This window comes from Megalops cyprinoides, chromosome 24 (genome assembly GCF_013368585.1).
Source record: "Megalops cyprinoides isolate fMegCyp1 chromosome 24, fMegCyp1.pri, whole genome shotgun sequence".
Lineage (NCBI taxonomy): Eukaryota > Metazoa > Chordata > Actinopteri > Elopiformes > Megalopidae > Megalops > Megalops cyprinoides.
This window is the reverse complement of record NC_050606.1, coordinates 4,779,746-4,797,984: the sequence shown is the minus strand read 5'-3', so window position 1 is coordinate 4,797,984 and position 18,239 is coordinate 4,779,746. Positions and strand designations below refer to the sequence as shown.

General features: G+C 46.5%; 1 protein-coding gene across 4 annotated transcripts in view; it reads left to right on the top strand.

Moving 5' to 3' along the window:
* LOC118770917 (extended synaptotagmin-2-A-like) overlaps window positions 1-17,937 on the top strand; it is a 42,207-nt gene extending 24,270 nt beyond the window's left edge. The window contains exons 7-24 of one of the 4 annotated variants that reach the window (XM_036518689.1): window positions 953-1,008; window positions 4,994-5,114; window positions 5,529-5,705; window positions 6,076-6,158; window positions 6,565-6,613; window positions 7,370-7,459; window positions 8,155-8,250; window positions 9,768-9,869; window positions 11,400-11,462; window positions 13,051-13,125; window positions 13,316-13,402; window positions 13,556-13,705; window positions 14,387-14,763; window positions 15,216-15,314; window positions 15,663-15,794; window positions 16,167-16,272; window positions 16,539-16,588; window positions 16,992-17,937. In XM_036518689.1, coding sequence (XP_036374582.1) covers window positions 953-1,008; window positions 4,994-5,114; window positions 5,529-5,705; window positions 6,076-6,158; window positions 6,565-6,613; window positions 7,370-7,459; window positions 8,155-8,250; window positions 9,768-9,869; window positions 11,400-11,462; window positions 13,051-13,125; window positions 13,316-13,402; window positions 13,556-13,705; window positions 14,387-14,763; window positions 15,216-15,314; window positions 15,663-15,794; window positions 16,167-16,272; window positions 16,539-16,588; window positions 16,992-17,037 — 1,959 coding nt within the window. In that variant the 3' untranslated portion in view covers window positions 17,038-17,937. The remainder of the gene's footprint in view (window positions 1-952; window positions 1,009-4,993; window positions 5,115-5,528; window positions 5,706-6,075; window positions 6,159-6,564; window positions 6,614-7,369; window positions 7,460-8,154; window positions 8,251-9,767; window positions 9,870-11,399; window positions 11,463-13,050; window positions 13,126-13,315; window positions 13,403-13,555; window positions 13,706-14,386; window positions 14,764-15,215; window positions 15,315-15,662; window positions 15,795-16,166; window positions 16,273-16,538; window positions 16,589-16,991) is intronic. The other 3 variants (XM_036518691.1, XM_036518690.1, XM_036518692.1) reach the window with 3 other exon arrangements.
* The last annotated feature ends 302 nt before the right edge of the window (window positions 17,938-18,239 follow it).

The window sequence follows — 18,239 nt, the reverse complement described above, 5'->3', positions numbered from 1 at the left end:
TTATTGTGGTTTAGAAGAAGCTCTCATTTATTTACACAAGTTACAATTGTTACTTGACATCCATTTATACAGCTGGATATTTACTGGGGTAATCAGGGCTAACCAAAGGGTACAAGAGCAATCCCCCAGCGGGGTATCAAACCAGCTACCTTCCGGCGACAAGCCCTGCTCCTTAACACTATGCTACATTGCAGCCCGGGTTATTTATCCTTTCACTTGTTCTGTCTGTGTTGTTCACGGTGACACTCAACAGCTCCATTCATATTCCATTTTGCTGATGATTTGTGAAGAATGGCGAGGATGCTGCTGTTGACACAAGTCCCCTCCAGCTCAGCAGCATTAGAACAGGTCTTTAAATATTTATCCTCGGTGAAGGGCCCTGTTCAGAGGCACTTGACACAGCGGCTCTCTCTCCCTCTCCTGAAACACAGGCCTGTTTACGCCTTTAACGCGGTGCGCTGTCTGTAGGTGGAGGTTAGCGCCGCGCGGTACGCTGAGCGGGACCCGCTGCCGCGCGGGCGTTCCCGTGGTGCTGCGGGGCCACGTTGTTAGCCGAAGGCGTTTATTTACGCCTTTTCAAACAGCCGAAAGCGGCGCAGAGTTGACACCATATCAAGGTGTGTCTCCCTCTGCCTCCAGCTGCGGCGGAGGAAAACACGATATGAAGCGTTCATCTGGCTAGCAATACAACCACAAGCTGCAGATGCGTATCACTGTTAAGACTGCATTGGAAGCAGAAAAACGGATGCTGTATCTCAGTCGCTTAATCGCTGTTTTGTGTGCTGTGCTCACACTCACTGGTCTGGGAGTGTTTTATAGCCTGGTCTTACACTGTCGCGCATGCAGCTTGAATGGATACACCTCTGTTCTTCTGTGCTGGAAGTCGCTCTGGATAAGGGTGTCTACTAAGCGAACATAATGTAATCTAATGAAATGTTTTGTTTATTTGCAGTTGCTGGACATTAACTGGACCGGCCTCACGAACATGCTGGACATCCCGGGGCTGAAGTGAGTAAAAAAAACCTGCTCTCTTGCGGTGCCTCCCTCCCTGTAGATTGGTATGTGCAGACAGGTTGGGCGTGTTGCGGGTTGCATCAGTGCGAACACTGTGGTGGGAGGTCCAACCACCACAGAAGAAGAATGGGACTGTCCCACCCAGCTGCTGCCACGGATTGGCCAGGCTCTCATGGCCACTTTTATCGGTCATAGGGATTGGTCCAATCAGAGGGGCGGGGATGGGGTTCCCCATTAAGTGCTGCTGTAACCAATATACGCCCACACCACCTATACCACCAAGGTTATAGCCCTTATCACTGTTGCCTGGTGCATGCCAGCACCAAATGATGGATGATTTCTCCATATTTTACTTACAATAACATTAATAACAGTACTGACAAAGGCTTCATATTCACAGAGACTAATCAGTTCTAATCAGTAATGCTGGGAACAAATCATTTACCATTATGGCGGTGAAATCAGGTTTTGTCTCAAAAATTTGGAAATTGCAATGGGCAAGAGAGTGTCTGCAAAGTGGCAAAATGTATAAGGCGGCACTGTGAAATGATCCTGGTGCATGGGCCTATAGTCTCTAAGGTGACGGAACAGGTGCAGATCCCACTGCTGGCGGCCTTTCCTGTGGTGGGCCATTGGACACAAAGAGCACTGCCATTGGTCGGCTTTAAGGCTGAGCGGGGCTCCTGTCAGGATGCAGGGAGTGAGAGGAAGCCGTGTTGTGGCTGGCAGCTCCATGCTGGACGGTGGGGAAATGATGGCTCTCCTCCTGTCCGCTCGCACTGAAATGGGAGGGACAGAGCAATGACGTCAGGCATTGGAAGCTGTCTGTGGGAACACACCATTCCAGGAGAGGCTGTTGTCATGTGTCCAGTTTGTTATGCTTTGAAAGTGGGATCAAACTGAGGACCCTGTTTTTTTATTTTCAGCATTCTAAATTTATACATCATAACATGCCAGAAAAGTGTCTTCACTTCCTGAAAATGAAATCTTAATTCCAGGGAAGATCCAGTCTCATCACTGAATAAACTGTTTGGTCCGTTATCTTGCCATTTTGACAGAAAGAAAGAACAAGCGCTAAGCAAAATAAAATAACTGTGGGGGGAAAAAAACAATTTATCTGTTTGCAAGTCAGTATAAAACCCTGTATGAACTGTGTACCTTGAAGTTCACTCCTTAGTATTTTTTTTCCTGATACAAATTAAATATTTAAAGAAAGAAAGCTTTCATAACTCCTGGAAAATTGTATTTTTCTGTCTTGGAAAAACACTGCAATTTTGTTTTTTATGTTAAATTGCAAATGGTTTTCTGTCATGGAAGCGTGGAAGAGCAAATTGGATTGATAGCCTAGGAAAGTTCAGTTAAAGCTAAATTTACCACATTTAATGGAAACTGCATTTGTGATGCCTGGCTCAAGCTGAGTAATCCAATTGGAACATCAAACTGGCTGATTCTGTTAAAGGTGCTGAAAGAGGTTGATTGTGTTCCCTCCTTTTTGATGGCGCAGCCTTCAGACTCAATTTCCAGTGAATTACTCACTTAAATCCAGACACGTGCCAAACTACAGGATCTGAAGCAAGGAGTTCCCTGTGAGAAGTCAAGGCCTCAGATCTTTAGGTCATATTCTCATTTATTGACATATTGCTGGCTAAGCAGTCTGTTTTTCTTATCTCTATATTTCCATGAGAATTGTGCAAATCTATGTCATGGTAATTAATCATGTCTCTTGTGGTCTCTCTACCAGTAGCATTCTCTAAAATAGATGGGTAACAGGTTTCGTACGCCAGGTAAACAAAACATTTTTCAGATGCGTTTGCACAAGTTTTAAATGCCTAACCACATTTTACATTTTCCAGTCTTATTTTCTCAGTTATTTTATAATTATATTTGGACACTATTTGAAATTCTAAAAAAGGAAGGCCAGTGTAATTCGAACACACAGTAATTTCATCATGCATATTTCTAGCGGCGTATCCGGAACTTTATTTTTTCTTTTTTTTTAATGCTCACATTTTTTATGTTTATTACATAAAAACAACCACACTCATATATCCCAGTGTGTTGGTTCCTTTTTGTTGTCGTGGTTTCTTATGACTCTCCTTTTTAGCCTGTCAGTTGTGCGGTCACCACTATAACGTTGGCTAAGGAGAGGCCTTTCTTTAAAATGTCGCAGCCCAGGTTATACGAGTTGGTAGGAAACACTCGGGGTTGTGTAGTCAACCTGAAACCTGCCGTCACTCCACCCATTGTACCAGCATTCTTTCAGTGGTGCGGGAAGGTCGTCTCGTATTTCCTCAGTTGTGATTTGCATATCACACCCAAAACGCTAGGAAAGGAGGACACCCCCCACCCCCCGCTCCTTAAGGAAAAGCTTTTAGTTTTGTTTTCTTTTCAGAAATTAACGTTTGGTGGTCCTTTCTGCCCTGCCTGCTAAGTGTGACTGCTCTAGTCAGATATTCAGAGTACAGTTTTTAGTCCTTGCTCTGTGCCACTGCTTAAAACACATGCATATTTCTCAATAATAAAAGGTTGAACTGGGACAGAGTTATGCCATAATTATGCCACGTTAATTTGAGGGCGTAGTATGTGCTAGCGATTATCTTTGTGGGAAATACTTTGGGCATGAAAAACTGGGAGGTGCATTCTAAATCCAGTTGCACCCAAAAAATGGCTGCCACATTTTTTTCTGATCCACTCTCTTCAGTATGAAAACAACCTCCTTTTACAGTCAAAATGAAATGTGCTGTAACTTTGTGTGTTTGTGCTTGAGGGGCGGGCGCATGTGGAGGATTCACGTCACTTACGAAATGGGTGTGTTGGGCTCTGAGGAGCACAGCTCCCGAGTAGCTTGTACTACGGTGCTTCCCTCTGGTGGTTATTGAGGAACAAAGACACCCACCACCCGTTCTAAACATAGTCGTAAGCGGACACCAGCTGTGCTAATTTTATCCAGTGTGTTCACTTTCCAGATTTAATGACATGTTGTTGCACGCCTGTAAACATCTGTGGTAACCACTCACGTGCGGGACAGTCGGGGGGCATTGAATGAAGCGGGGGGCGGGGGGACTTTTCACAAGAGCGCAAGGCCTCTCGGTATATATTATGCTTTTATTTGTCTGTAAGGGCACCAAAAGTACAGTTAGCTGTGGAAGTGAAAATAAACTTGTCAGATAGCTGGAGATTATCTAAAGCTGGGTGGTGGCGTGCTCAGCATAGTGAAGCAGGCCACCTCTGTACTTCCTGTCTCTGATGCTGCGCATTGAGCATGCTCAGACAGGCTTGACGCCCAGGGTGTGGGGTCATACATGGGAGTGGCATGTGTGGGCGAGAGCTGGCACTCGGCAGACGGGTGTTGCCAGCTGCAGAGGGTGAGAAGGGCGTAGTGATTTGGGTGCCTGGGCGTGTGCCCCCACCCCCGTCCCGGGACGGGCGAGGGAGCCCCTTGATGTGAAACATGAAGACGCTCGCCCCCGCCCCTCCCCCCGTCAAGGGATCGAGGAACGACCTTAACCCCGCTCACTCAGAGGTCAGCGCTCCGTCTGGGTACGTGCGGTCCCTGCGGAGCTCTGTGTGTGGGACACTCCGCTTTCTGCTGACGCCGCGTCCCTCGGCTACACGGCTGTGACGGAGTGCGCCGTTAGAATCAGAGAGCAATTTAACGCTTGTAACACAGCCATTTCCATCCTCAGCCACGAAAACGAGGGCACCTGTCGGCCTATCCTGGGTCATATTGCTGGAGCTGCAGCCACTGTAGCAGAGAGGAGCAGGGGGATGGATAGAGGCGATACGTGGAAATTAAAACTGAGAGATCCCCCCCCCCCATTCATTTCTTTTAGTGTCCTTCTCTCTATACCCGTTTTATTGTGGTGTTGATTTAGCCATCAGGTCAATGCGGTAGTGTTACCGAGGTCAAAGCTGTGGTGTTACTGGAATAAGAAAAGCGTTCTGTGTGTGTGAAGCTCTATGTCCTGTTCCCTGACAGCGGCCTGTGTGACAACCTGATCCAGGACATCATCTACAGCTACCTGGTCCTGCCCAACCGCATCACCATTCCCCTGGTGGGCGAGGTGCAGCTGGCCCAGCTGCGGTTCCCCATGCCGAAGGTATGGAACCCCCCCCCCCAACCAAAGAAAAAAAAAACCTCCCCCAAAAGCCTGTGCAGCCAATCCTGTCCAGGGGCTACTGATTATCACTGCACCGAGTCTTATCACTGTGGACGGCAGTGTAGCATAGACGTAAGGAGCAGGGCTCTTAACTGAAAGGTTGCTGGTTTGATTTCCCACTGGAGCACTGCCATTGTACCCCTGGGCAAGGTACTTTAACCCACAGTTGCCTCAGTAAATATCCAGCTGTGTAAATGGATAACATATCAAAAACCTGAAACTTGTGTCGCTCTGGATAAGAGCATCTGCTAAATGACAATGATGTAATGTAAAAAAGTGTTGCTGTAGTATGATGCATGGTGGCGCCATGGCAACGCTTCGCGGTTCCTCACGCCCCTCCCTCCGGCCTCACAGGGGGTTCTGAGGATCCACTTCCTGGAGGCACAGGACCTGCAGGGGAAGGACAAATTCCTCGGGGGGCTGATCAAAGGGAAGTCGGACCCCTACGGCATCATCCAGATAGGCAACCAGCTCTTCCAGAGCAAGACCATCAAAGAGAACGTCAACCCCAAATGGAACGAGGTCTACGAGGTAAGAGCTCCACACAGCAGCGGTGTTAGCTTAGCCCTCCTGCTCCTGCCAGCAGAAAGTCTGGGAAGCTACTGTTCCGCCTCCTTTCATTGTTTTACTGTTCATTGTTTCAGAGTAATATACCCTGCGTGGAAATCTATAAAACATCCGAGAGCAGTTATGTTTCTCATGAGCAAATTCAATATTTTGGCAAATCATTTGTTCATGGTTAAACATTAGCGAGAGGCATATTTATATAAGTCCTCCTGGAATGGACTTGTTGCCGTTGCTTGAATTCTGTGCATGAGCTCTCTGTCATAGAACAGGGTGTGAGCGCAGGATGTGAGATGTGTGCGCCTGGCTAACATGATTGGGTGGATGTGGTTTCCAGGCCATGGTCCATGAGCACTCAGGCCAGCACCTGGAGATCGAGCTGTTTGATGAAGACCCTGACAAAGATGATTTCCTGGGCAGGTAAATGGCTTCAAAGGAGACTTTACAATTGAGCATACATTCAATGAACCTTATAAAGGGATATTGCTTTATGGACTCATCTGTACTTGTAGAGAAGAACCGCACGAAAGCCCTTTGCCCTTGTTAGTCTCATTTTGAAATCTATGACCATGTATGGTTTATGAGCGGCAGAAAGGTGGTCTCAAGTTTCATGCTGTAAGGTTAGCATGTGGGTCAAAAAAGTTTCTTTCTGTGGCTGGGTGGTGTGTGTATGCCTGAAGCCATGGTATTGAGCCGGGAGTCACACTGTGTTTCATAATTAAAAAGAGCAGGAGTTCATCTGTTTGCGCAGAAAGCTAAAATGAGCCAGCTGCTCTTCCCAGCTTAATCCAGCCAATAACTGCCGTGCTTTTGTCTTTTATTGCAGCCTAATGATTGACATGGCGGAGCTTCACAAGGAGCAGAGAGTAGATGAGGTAACGTGGTTTTCTCGTGCCGCTGTGCATATTCTCGAGGCAGGAAAAGGGTCGGCTACCACTCAGTACTTCCTGTTCTCGTCTTTCACAAACGCACAACGTCACTTTCATAAAAACGCTCAGGGCAGGGTGCTGAAGTCCAGCTACAGGTAATGTCCAGATACAGCAGCATGTCTGTTTCTAGGTATAACCAGTACAGCTCTTTGGCAAAAATTTGCCTATGTATTTGTCTATGCATACATTGTCTGGATTTTGTGAGCTGACATATTGTGAAAGAAGTGATGGAGCAGGTAAGGCTAGTGGGAAGGTTATCAGCCTTCCTGTCTGCTACTAACAGACTTACCTACTGAAGCGAATACAGTGTTGCTGCAGCATGGGTTTCCTGGCTACCAACATTTCTATCTGAGTTCCAGATGAGATGAGTGTGGGGTTTGGAGTGGTCTGTCTGTTGAATTTAAAAGCAGAAACGTAAGAAGCAGTGACTGATAAGAACATATTCAGCTTTTGATGACACGGCCAAAGTTGCTTGGTGTAGCTTTAAATCTCTGCACCAAGGCATCTTTCCTGCTTTCGTCGTTAGGAATGTAACATTTTCCACACGTGCTGGGTCTTTTGGGAAAAGATTTTCCAGGTCAGTTTCATATCACACCAATCCTTGAAGGAATAGCAGGCAGAATTCTTCAGTGACCGGGACCTCTGAAGGAAGGACGAGGTACAGAACTGTCAGCTGACCCATCAAATTCCGTTCTATTCTAGTGGTTCGTCCTGGAGGAGGTCTCTACTGGGAAGCTCCACTTAAAACTGGAGTGGCTGTCTCTTCTCCCCACCCCTGAAAAGCTAGATCAGGTATGCTCCTTGCTATCACCGCAGCCATTTTAAATTCTGTTACTTCGTAGGTGCTCTCACATGTTTCATTGCTGTGACCAACATTGCTTAGCAGTTTGCTGATGGCAGAATCCTCATAACAGAGAGAATGATGACGGTGATCACTGCACATGTGGATTAAAATCCTTGCATATTTGCAAATGGAATCTCTTCATTTCAGACAGGGTTGGCTAGAATGAAACCTGTAGCACCGAATTCAATACATTACCTGCTACCTTATGTGAGTGGGAGTAGATTATAAAGGCAGATTAAAGTGTTGTATTAGATGGCAGAATATGAAGAGATGGACCCTGTTTGACCTCTGTGCCTTTGTCTTCTTTGCCATCTGCTCATCCCTGTGTTAAAGGTATAAAAAATAGGATACTACAGTCCAGTACAGTCCACACTCAGGTCTTCCATGGTTTGGTTTGGGTAGATTTGTTTAGTCTAGAACGGGTCTTTTTGCGCAGGCCGAAACAATATATAAACAAGTGTGCAACCAGTTTAAAAGAGTGAAAGACTCTACTGCCAGTGTGTTATTGTGATTATTTGAGGCAGGGTTTACTGTGGTAGTGCAAGGTTGAAACGTGTCACTCAACGTCACAGAAAACACAACTTGGCCCACTTCAAATAGTTCCCCTCAGATGTGCTGGACTCATGTCTGCTGCCCCCTGCAGGTGCTGACGAGTATTAAAGCTGACAAAGGCCAGGCCAACGACGGCCTCTCGTCAGCACTGCTGGTGGTATACCTGGACTCGGCCCGAAACCTGCCGGTAAGTGCCCGCTCATGCCTCGCTGGCCACGCCTCTACGGCAGCGCCGCTCACAGCTGATTGGATGGTACCGTGTCCAATAAGGTACTCCTGCAGCTCCTGTCAGAGCATGGCAGCCTTGCTAAGCCTTTGATGAAAGGGACGCTGACGTAAATATCTGTCATAGGTGAAACCGCATTGCATCTCTCTCAGCTTGACCAAATGCAGACAGATTATTTCACTGATTTTCTTCACTGAATTTTTTTTATGTGTACATGCTATTTGACAGATTTATACATTTTACAGTTTAATGTGTAATAAATTGGTCAATGGTTTTTGAGAAGTTGAAAGATTCAGAACATGTAGAGAACAGGTATGTTTGTTTTAAATGAATTATCTTATGCTCCTTTGTGTCTTGTAGTATTGTGGAGTTTTCGGTTTGATAAAATGTTTTTTTTTTCTGCTTGAAGTTATTAAATTGGAAAACATTAAGGACATCCCTACAGTCTGAGCCACTACCCTTACAAAAAGCTATGGCATGGCTTAATTTGTCTAAAATGAAGGTTTAGTCCAGCGTTCCTATAGCACTTTCTGCTGATGGGTGACCATTGTATTGTAATATCATTTACATTATGAATATAAATGCTTTTCAAAAAGGCCTTTCTCCTTTACATAAAAGAATGGCCTTTCCAATCCCTTCAGGGTTTTTTTAACATGTAAGGGAATACCAACAAAAAACAATAAGATATTGGTGTGGTAACAGGTAGGAGTGTTGTTTTTAATAATGAGTTACATTATGAATTTGGTTATTAGATGTGTTAAGAATGCCACATGTGTACTGCACCAAAACTTAGATATATGGTATGGCTTAACCAGCTCCTACACACAGCAAGCTCGTGTTAATGGGGCAGACCTTCACTTCACCTGTACTGTGATGCCCAGGGGAAATATAGTGTCTAAACGCATCAACACACAATGCTAATGGTCAGATGAAGCAATGGGGCTCCTACCTGTAGGAAATTAATATTAAGGTTCCAAATCTGAAAAAGTTCTTGGGGAAAACGTTCTCCTGACACAGGTTATAGGGGCATTGTCAAGTTTTCGACAGGACATTACATTTGGTGGCTCTGTGTCAGTCTTCATCGGCTCGTCCCCCATCTGTTCGCTTGTCTCCTCTGTGCTTTCTCTCAACTCTGCCCTTTGCTGAACTTTGACCTTAAACTGTCCAATCATAACTCCCCGTCCCTAAAACTGTTACTGGAAACATCTCCGCATCGCTCCTCCACCTCACCCCAGCTCCACTCAGACTGTAAAAAATAGATTGTATATGTCTGGCTGCTAATTCATGTGTGATATTTGAACGTGTATGTATACATAGACCTGTTGCCTAGTACCCACCTGTGTTGATGCAGCAGACTGTGTGTGCATGCGTACTGTTCTGTAGGTCAGCATTAAGAAGCGATTGAACAACCTCTCCAGCCCTCTTAGTCCCACCTTTCTGTGCTTCTCTTTTCTCCATTTTTTTTCCTTCCTTTCAAGAGTGTCTTCGAAGGGAACTTTGGGTGTGGATACTTAAAAGAGAGGAGAGCTTCGGGCCTAGTCTTTTGTGAGAATACTACCTCACTCTATAGAACACTATTTGTGAGTCCTCTGGTATTTTGCATTCTAGATTTAGCTGCGGTGTGATTGGATGTTGTCATGGCAACCCGAAACCCCCAAAAAAAAAAGAAAAATCCTGTATGCCTTCAAAAAAAGAGCATGTTGACTGTCTACTGCTGCACGGTTTGAAATGCTTAACATTTTTTACACATGCCCAGTACCTGCAGAGTTTATGAATACGTAGGGGCATTGGAATGTCTGGTGAATGAGACTGATAATGGCACCTCGTCTATGTTTTTTAAAGCACACACTGACCCAGGCAATGTAGATGTGATCAACCTCTGAGATGTGCCCTAAAGGAAGATGTTCTCCAGATTGTTGTGGCCCCCGGTCTGAAGTTCCTGTGGCCTGATTCCCCATCGTCTCTCATCCTTCTCCTCCATTTGCGTCTTGTGTATCTGTAGCACCTCCGCTATCCCATAATTCCACTGCCATAATCATGTTTTTTTCCTCACCGAGACCGGGCATTCTCAGCAAGCCTGCAGCCTGATTGGGGGAAGGGTGTTCCAACAGGCGCCGTTGCCATTCAAATTCCAGACAAGTCATCTCAGAGTATGCCAGGCATCCCCTTTCACTCCAGCTACTGCATTAGTTGCTATAAACCTTAAATTCCTCTCATTGCGTCATAAAGCGTAGTGGCAAGAAGCCCTACAACTGCTCTGTGATTTGTTAGGGAGCCCTCCCTCTCCAGCACCAAGGAGATCTAGACAATAATTAAGAAGCTATACTGTGCCTACATTGCAAGCTTAAAGTAAGAAAGCCTATTGGATAAAAAAAGACTGCTTTTAAATTATAAACATATTTAGAAATGCATGGTTTGGTTCATCATGCAGAGTTAGATTTTTTTTTTTGTCTGCCTCCTATTTATCATGAATACTGAAAGATAATTTTTCCACTCCAAGTCTGCTGCAGGAGTGTGATTTTTCGCATGTATAAGTGAAGTGATCTTGAGTACAACTGTGTGGTGGTCTCAAGAGTTCCACTTAGCTAGTCATTTATCCTCTCTGGTCTTTTTTTCACAAAACGCAGGTAGTCTTCTTGAAGAGCGTATTAGTTTCGTAAAGTGGGTGACTCAGCTGACTTCACTTGTCCCTCTCAACGAAATCAGAGAACCCTTTTCACCCTCACAAACATGAACGCCGCGGTCATTTCTCCAAACGATCCCACTGCCAACACCACGTCAGACATCTCTACTCAAACCTGTTGCACCCTGTGGTGGAATGTTCCTCCTGCTACTCTGCATACCGAATGCCTTTTCCTTTTTATTTGTTCATATTTGGTGTGGTTTTGCTCTGTGAACCTGAGTGGTGTCAAACCTGTAAATTTTTTTTTTGTTTGGGATTGGTGATTGTTATTAACCTTGCAATCTTCCAATTGTGTTTTGTGTCTGTTGCCTGGTGTGGTGTGGTGTATTTTTTTGTTTCTTTTTGTGTTTGTGTCTCCATGGTTTAACCTTACTCATCACCGCATGCCCAAATAACACGGTGTGTTCATTCTCTCCTGCCCGCGAAGCGAAATCCATTAGAATTTAACCATGACGGGTTGAAGAGAGCGTCAGTCAATAAGGCCCTGAAGGTAAAGTAACAGCGCATGCAGTTTTGGCAGGACGCACCACAACCGACCACGCCCCCCACCGAACACACCATTCACACCACATTCCTCTCACACTGACTCATTCATGCTTCTGAGTTAACCTTCTGATCCACCCTGGAGACTCCTCCCCCCTCCTGTAAACGCCACCAGCGGCACCATCCACGCTGCCTACCGGCGACGTTTGCTTAAATCTCACTACAGCACACGTGACTTCATTTTTACCAGTATGTAATTTACCCACGTGTCATTGATGTATTTTTGCAGGCATCTAACTTGACACCCGATATGTTCTGCAAGTTGATTCATTCTCTCTCTTGTTTATCTGGTTATGAACAAACCAGTGAGAATCACTAATGTCTGTGCACTAAAACTGTATTCCGTGCACCGTGCCTAAATATCTAACACCTGTGTTACACAAAAGCACACTGAATGCATTACAGTTGCATCTGTGTGTGTTTATTCCCTTTCTGCCATGTTAAAAGCCTACTGTGAGAATATATGAAGCTGTGCTGTGTTCATTGGTGTTACTGTCCAGTGATAATTTCCCCTGCATAATCTTTCCCTCTCAGAGGGAAGCAACACAGAGAAATAAAGAGAAACAAACACAGCCCCTAAATGATTAGAAATAATGCTTGTTGTTTTAGATGATACAAATTTATGCGTTCTTGACTTGAAGATTGAATATGGCAGTTATAAATCTATTTTGCTGTAAAAATAAATATTTGTAAAAATCTTGCAGTATGTAACGGGACTGTTTTGAACTGTAGGAACATCAGTGCTATTTTTGTACAGCCGCGTGGGAACCATAAAACACACTCACACATTTCTTTTGAGTGTCTCTGGCTTTGAGCTTGTTGACTGCAAACAGCACATCCCGTCGGAATACAGTTGACTCAGAAGCAGCAGAGGAGCTTAACGCGAGCCCGCTTTCCTAAAATAATACCTTCTCCATCTGCATTTTATAACAGACTCCCATTTCTACACAATAACACAGAACTAACCACGCTAAGCTTTATATGAGGGGGGGATCCTGCTTTTTTCCAGCTTGATGTATCAGATGGAGGTCCAGAGTTTAGCTGTGTCCGTAGGATCGATTTCGCCCCAAACCGTCAGACTGATTTCATTCAGACGAATTCCAGAGAGGCTAATGGGGTCTAATCTCCGCATCGATCCGAATTAACTGCCAGTACAGGTTTGAGTTAAGGATGGGGAAGTCGTGCAGTTACCATCAGCTGTTTCCCAGGAACTGTGCCAAACAGATCACACAACAGATCTGAGGCTACGTGCAGCATCTGCCATACAGAGGTTGCATAGGCATTGCCCAAAGACATAGTGTCTGATTCCCCTCAGTTTCCCCTACTATGATAATTAAAGCAGTAATGATCCATATAGCCCATTCAGCTGAATCCACGGAATGCCGCCTCTGTAATGAAGGCTGGCATTCTAGAATGTATCAGTATCCAGACGTATTTGTATTTGATGTGGTTGTGGAGTGCGTGTCCCGCACAGTGCTTGGATGAAAAGGGGGGGCTGTGCCTCTCGTTCTCACCGCCGTCTTTGTTTCTCGCAGTCGGGGAAGAAGGTGAGCAGCGACCCGAGTCCCTTTGTTCAGTTCACTGTCGGGCACAAGACCTTCGAGAGCAAGGTGAGCGTCCACCGTCCGCCAAGGGACACAACGAAGAATTCTGCTAACTGCTTAGCCTGTTGGAGAATTCCTTTTTATGTATCGTATGAAATGGGGTGTGGGTATTATATGAAAGGTCATTATTAGTGTATGAAATTTAAATGCCTGTTCGGCTGACACTAAATCTAGCGCCTTCTCCTCTCTCCGACAGACCCGATATAAGACCAACGAGCCGGTCTGGGAGGAAGCATTCTCCTTCCTCATTCATAACCCAAAAAGCCAAGAGCTGGAAGTTGAGGTATGTTTTAGGTATTAGGTATGAGTTCACCTCAGCAGAAGTGCTGAATGTGTGATTGTGACTCGGATATCAGCAGGCGGTGGGGGGAGGGGGGGGGGGGGGGGTGTTACCTGAGCAGGTCAGGTGACGCAGGTGTGGCTGCACTTCCTCCAGGTGAAGGACGAGAAGCACGACTGTTCGCTGGGCACCGTGGTGGTCCCGTTGAGCCAGCTCCTGGACGCGGAGGACATGACCCTAACCCAGCGCTTCCCTCTCAAGAACTCCGCACCCAGCTGCACCCTCAAGATGAAGATGGCCCTGCGGGTGAGAGGGGCCCCCAAATCTACCCCCCCTTAGAGTAATTGCTTACTGAGATTTCCACTCCAAGGCGAGGGACAGCTGCAGTGCTACACTTACCCTTCATTTCCTTCCTTCTTGTTTTAGATGAAAGATTTCTGATCCAGGCCTAGGGCTAGCCTCATTTCAGATTGAGTCAGTATTTTACTTCCCTCCTACATTACATGACAATATTGGAGAGCATCCAGAGAGAATCCAGAGAATCCAGAATAACTTGCATAGGTTACAATTTACATGCAATGCATTTATAGCTGGATAAAGCTGGATATTTGCTGAGGCAATTCTGGGTTAAGTACTTTGCCCAAGGGTACAGTAGCAGTGCTCCAGCGGAGAATCGAACCGACAACCTTTTCAGTTATAAGCCCTGCCACTTACCACTATACATTTTAAAATAAAGCTAATATTTCTATTCCAGGTCTAGGCTTGGTCTCAGTGCCAGATTAATGCCACCTCTTCCTTCTCATTTTAAAGTAAAACTGAGATTTTTTTGTGTGTGTGTGTGTGTGTGTGTGTGTATGTGTGTGTGCCTAGGGCTGGCCTCAATTCGAACTTTAACCCTTGTTTTCCCATCCTTTTATATTAAAAGTAAAGCTGACACTTCCAACACTGGACTATGTAACAGGCTCTGTTTCCGTGTGTCTCGTTCAGGTGCTGTCCCTGGAGAAGGCCGGCCAGACAGACCAGCCGTCCTCGGTGCAGGTGCGGAAAGCCAGCGTCAGCAAGGGCAACCCCTCCACCCCGTCGCCCAGGCCCTCCGTCTCCGCCACGCCCGAGCCGGTCTCCGAGCCACCCTCCTCCGTGGCGGGGTCCACCTATGAGCTCCACCAGAGGTCGGAGGGCGCCGATCAGGCCTACCCCACGAGTCCCGCCAGGCTGGCTGACGCCGGCCGCAGCTCCTCCAGCCTGGCCGTCTCCGGCTCCCAGCAGCACCTGGGCCAGAAGGAGCCCACGCCCAGCATCGCCTCTGACATCTCCAACCCCTTCGCCACCCAGGAGCTGCAACAGAGGCTGCACCAGCTGCAGAAGTAACCCCCCCCCCCCTTCCGTCTGCGCATCTCTGCGCATTACTGCGCATCTGCCTCTAGATCTCGCATCTATAATCTGGCCTCTGTACGCCTTGTTGGCATTAAATTGTGATGAAATGTGACCACTTCTCAGTGGCCATTTCCAGACAGATTTCCTCGAAGGGCGGCAGTGTGGTGTCCAGGTTAAGGAGCAGAGCTTGTTGCCTAGAGGTTACAGGTTCAAATGCCTTAAGCACAAACTTAAACTGAAGTGTCTGGGTAAGTGTCTAGATATATAAGAGGTTAAAATGTAAACCACGTAGCTCGCTGTGCTCCGATGATATGCTGTGAACATACCTATTGTACTGGCACGAGTTTACAGTTTTTTTTACAGTTTTGTGATGGGATTTGATTTCTTAAGTGGAGAGGCGAGACTTTAGAGAGTAACTGTGTGTCTCCTCTTCTCCTCACAGTGGGGCTGCTCCCAGCCACTTTCCCCTGGGTGAGATCCAACTCACAGTTCGGCACAGCTCTCAGAGGAACAAGCTGATCGTGGTGGTGCACGGCTGCCGGTGAGTATGCAGGGCGCAGTGATGATAATGCCCCGATATTATACACCTGTCACCTGCATACACATGGGAGGAGCACTGGCTGTCTGATCGGCGTCTGCAGAGAGTTGTGCACCACACAGAAATGTTTCTACTGTCCAGTGCTGTGCAGACTTTGCACAGATTTGCTGATCTTTGATTCATCTGCACGGATTATCCAGTTAAATGAGCCCACTTATTGAGCCGATCCATGTGTTATTACAAGTGGTGAATCCGCACAGAATCTGCAGAGCTTTGACCAAAAGAAAGAAGCGCTGTCTAAGCTTGCGGCGGGTGACCTCTGACCTCTGACCTCGGCATGTGTGTCTGCAGGAACCTGATCGCGTTCACGGACTCCGGCTCCGACCCCTACGTGCGCCTCTATCTCCTGCCAGACAAGCGCAGGTCGGGCAGGAGGAAAACGAGCACGATGAAGAAGACTCTCAACCCTGTCTACGATCAAACGTGAGTCCGCGCTGTCCGTCAGGAGGGAGTGTCGCGTGGGTAGTGTGATGCCACCCACCCCGGACTTAAACACTTACTGCTGTCCAGTGTGTCCCACATTCTGTGTGTGTGGCAAGCCGCACCTCCTTTTTCTGTGTGCAGGACCGAACTGTTTTTCCCAGCTCAGTATCTCCTGTTTCGCATGCAGGTCTGAGCTATTCATTTCCGGCTTAGCCAGTCTTGTTTTCTGCGAGCAGATGTGAGCTGTTCGTTCCCAGTTTGAGTCGGTATTGTTCTCTGTGGCACATTCGAGCTGTTGGTTGCTGCATTCGAGCTGTTGGTTGCTGCCTTTGTCCGTCCTTAACCGTAATCAGTACTCATTTCTGCGAGCAGCTTCGAGTTCAGCGTGTCCATCGTGGAGCTGCACAGAAGGACGCTGGACGTTGCCGTGAAGAATGGAGGGGGTCTGCTGTCCAAACACAAAGGACTTCTGGGAAAGGTGGGGCTCCTTTTCCGCTGCTGTTTCTAAGCCAAAAGGAAATGAATCCAATAACAGCAGGTTTATATCTCTACCCACTTGTCTGTACCTGTACCTGTACCTGCTACTTGTACCTGAACCTGCTACCTGTACCTGTACCTGCTACTTGTACCTGAACCTGCTACCTGTACCTGAATCTGCTGCCTGTACCAGTACCTGCTACTTGTACTGTTAAACTTATACTGTACTGTTATGCTGTTTTTATTGATATGATGTCCCTTCTGCAGGTGCTTGTGGATTTGTTGTGCGAAGATATCTCCAAGGGATGGACACAGTGGTAAGATAAGCCTGTGTGCTTGTGTTGCGCATCTTACTTACTGTCCACCAATAAGTTCCCCCAAATTGCCCTTTTTTTCCTCCTAGGGATAGCGGTGACACCTATCACTGCAGGGAAATGTAGGTCAGAGCTGCCAAAGCTCCTAAATTCTGTGAAATAACACTTTGCTCATCAGCAAGGGTGACCTTGCATATAAACTAAGAGCAGATTCCTGCACCCAAGGACATGGTCATTAAATATGTGTTTTTGTGTGTGATTAACTAGTCACATTGCTGAAGAAGCATATTTATCTGAGACTGAAGGGAGGCTTGGGCTAAAGTCCACAGGATGTTGGCTGCAGCAGCCAGTGAGAGTTTCTGTGTCTCTGTCACCGTGTGTGATGTCCCTCTGTCTCCCCTGCCAGGTATGACCTAACGGAGGACGGGCTGAGAAAACCAGTTCAGGCCTAAAGGACACGCAGGAGGGCAGGACGGCCCCACCCACCCCACATTACCACCATCACTGCAGATGTAACCAGCTTCCTTTTAGAGAGTTACGTTTTAGCCAGCGGCCATGGCATTTCTGCAATGTTTCTACACACATATATATATATATATATAATTTTAATGATGCATACGACCTGCAGTTGTAAATTGCTTTTCATATCATTTGATTATGAGCAACAGTTTCAAAGCATATCCCCCCCCAACACACACACACACACACACGCACGCACGCGCACACACACACATGCACGCACGCACGCGCACACACACACACACACAGACGCATAAACACACACTGATCAGTTGCACTTTAATTGACAGCTCTAAGCAATTGGGGGTTTGTAATATGGTAAAAACGTGGTAACGTTGGAACGTCAGGCCTCAGCCAGCCGAACCTCCGGCGCGCTCGTGAGCGCCGTCACGCGAGAACGCAGAAACGGAGGCACCCACACCGCAGACCGCTCTCAGCGGTCGACCTTAAGGAGCATGTGGTGTTTCACAAGCAAAGAAAAATCTGCGTTTTGCGGAGAAAAACCTGTGGAGGACAGGTGTAAAAACAGCTGTGCTGTGTGTTCTGGGGCTGGCTGCCCTGTCTGCCTGTGGAGGCCGTGTACAGCGTGTAAATATGTCCTGTACAATGAAGGTGATGCATCACGGAACGGTCATGGTGCCGAGAGAGAACGCTATATCACTAGGTCAAAAGGACCATTTCATTCGAACTAAAAAGAGAGAAAGAGAGAGAGAGATTTATAATCTTTTATTTTTTTTGAGCTGGAGCAGCTTCTCTTCTCCTTTAGTGAAAGAACACTAGCCACCAAAGAGACAAGTATTTCATTTTATTGCCTATGTGGGTTTTAAGCCAAATATATGTATGTATGTTTGCACATTATTCTTATTGTTTTTTTTATAAAAATATATATATGCATATTAGTCAATGAATGGTATTCATTTTCTGTTTACTTCAGTCTACAGTAATTAACCCGTATCACTTCTGGTCTGACTGAGCTGGTTCCAGTTACAGTGACAGACCGGTGCCTGTACTCCTTGATTTCTGATCTAGGAAATCACCTGAGGACCTCTGTTCTGGAAATGCTGAGTAACGAATAATGCCTATCATCACTATATCAGTCTTAATGATACATTAAACATGAGCACATTGCATCCGG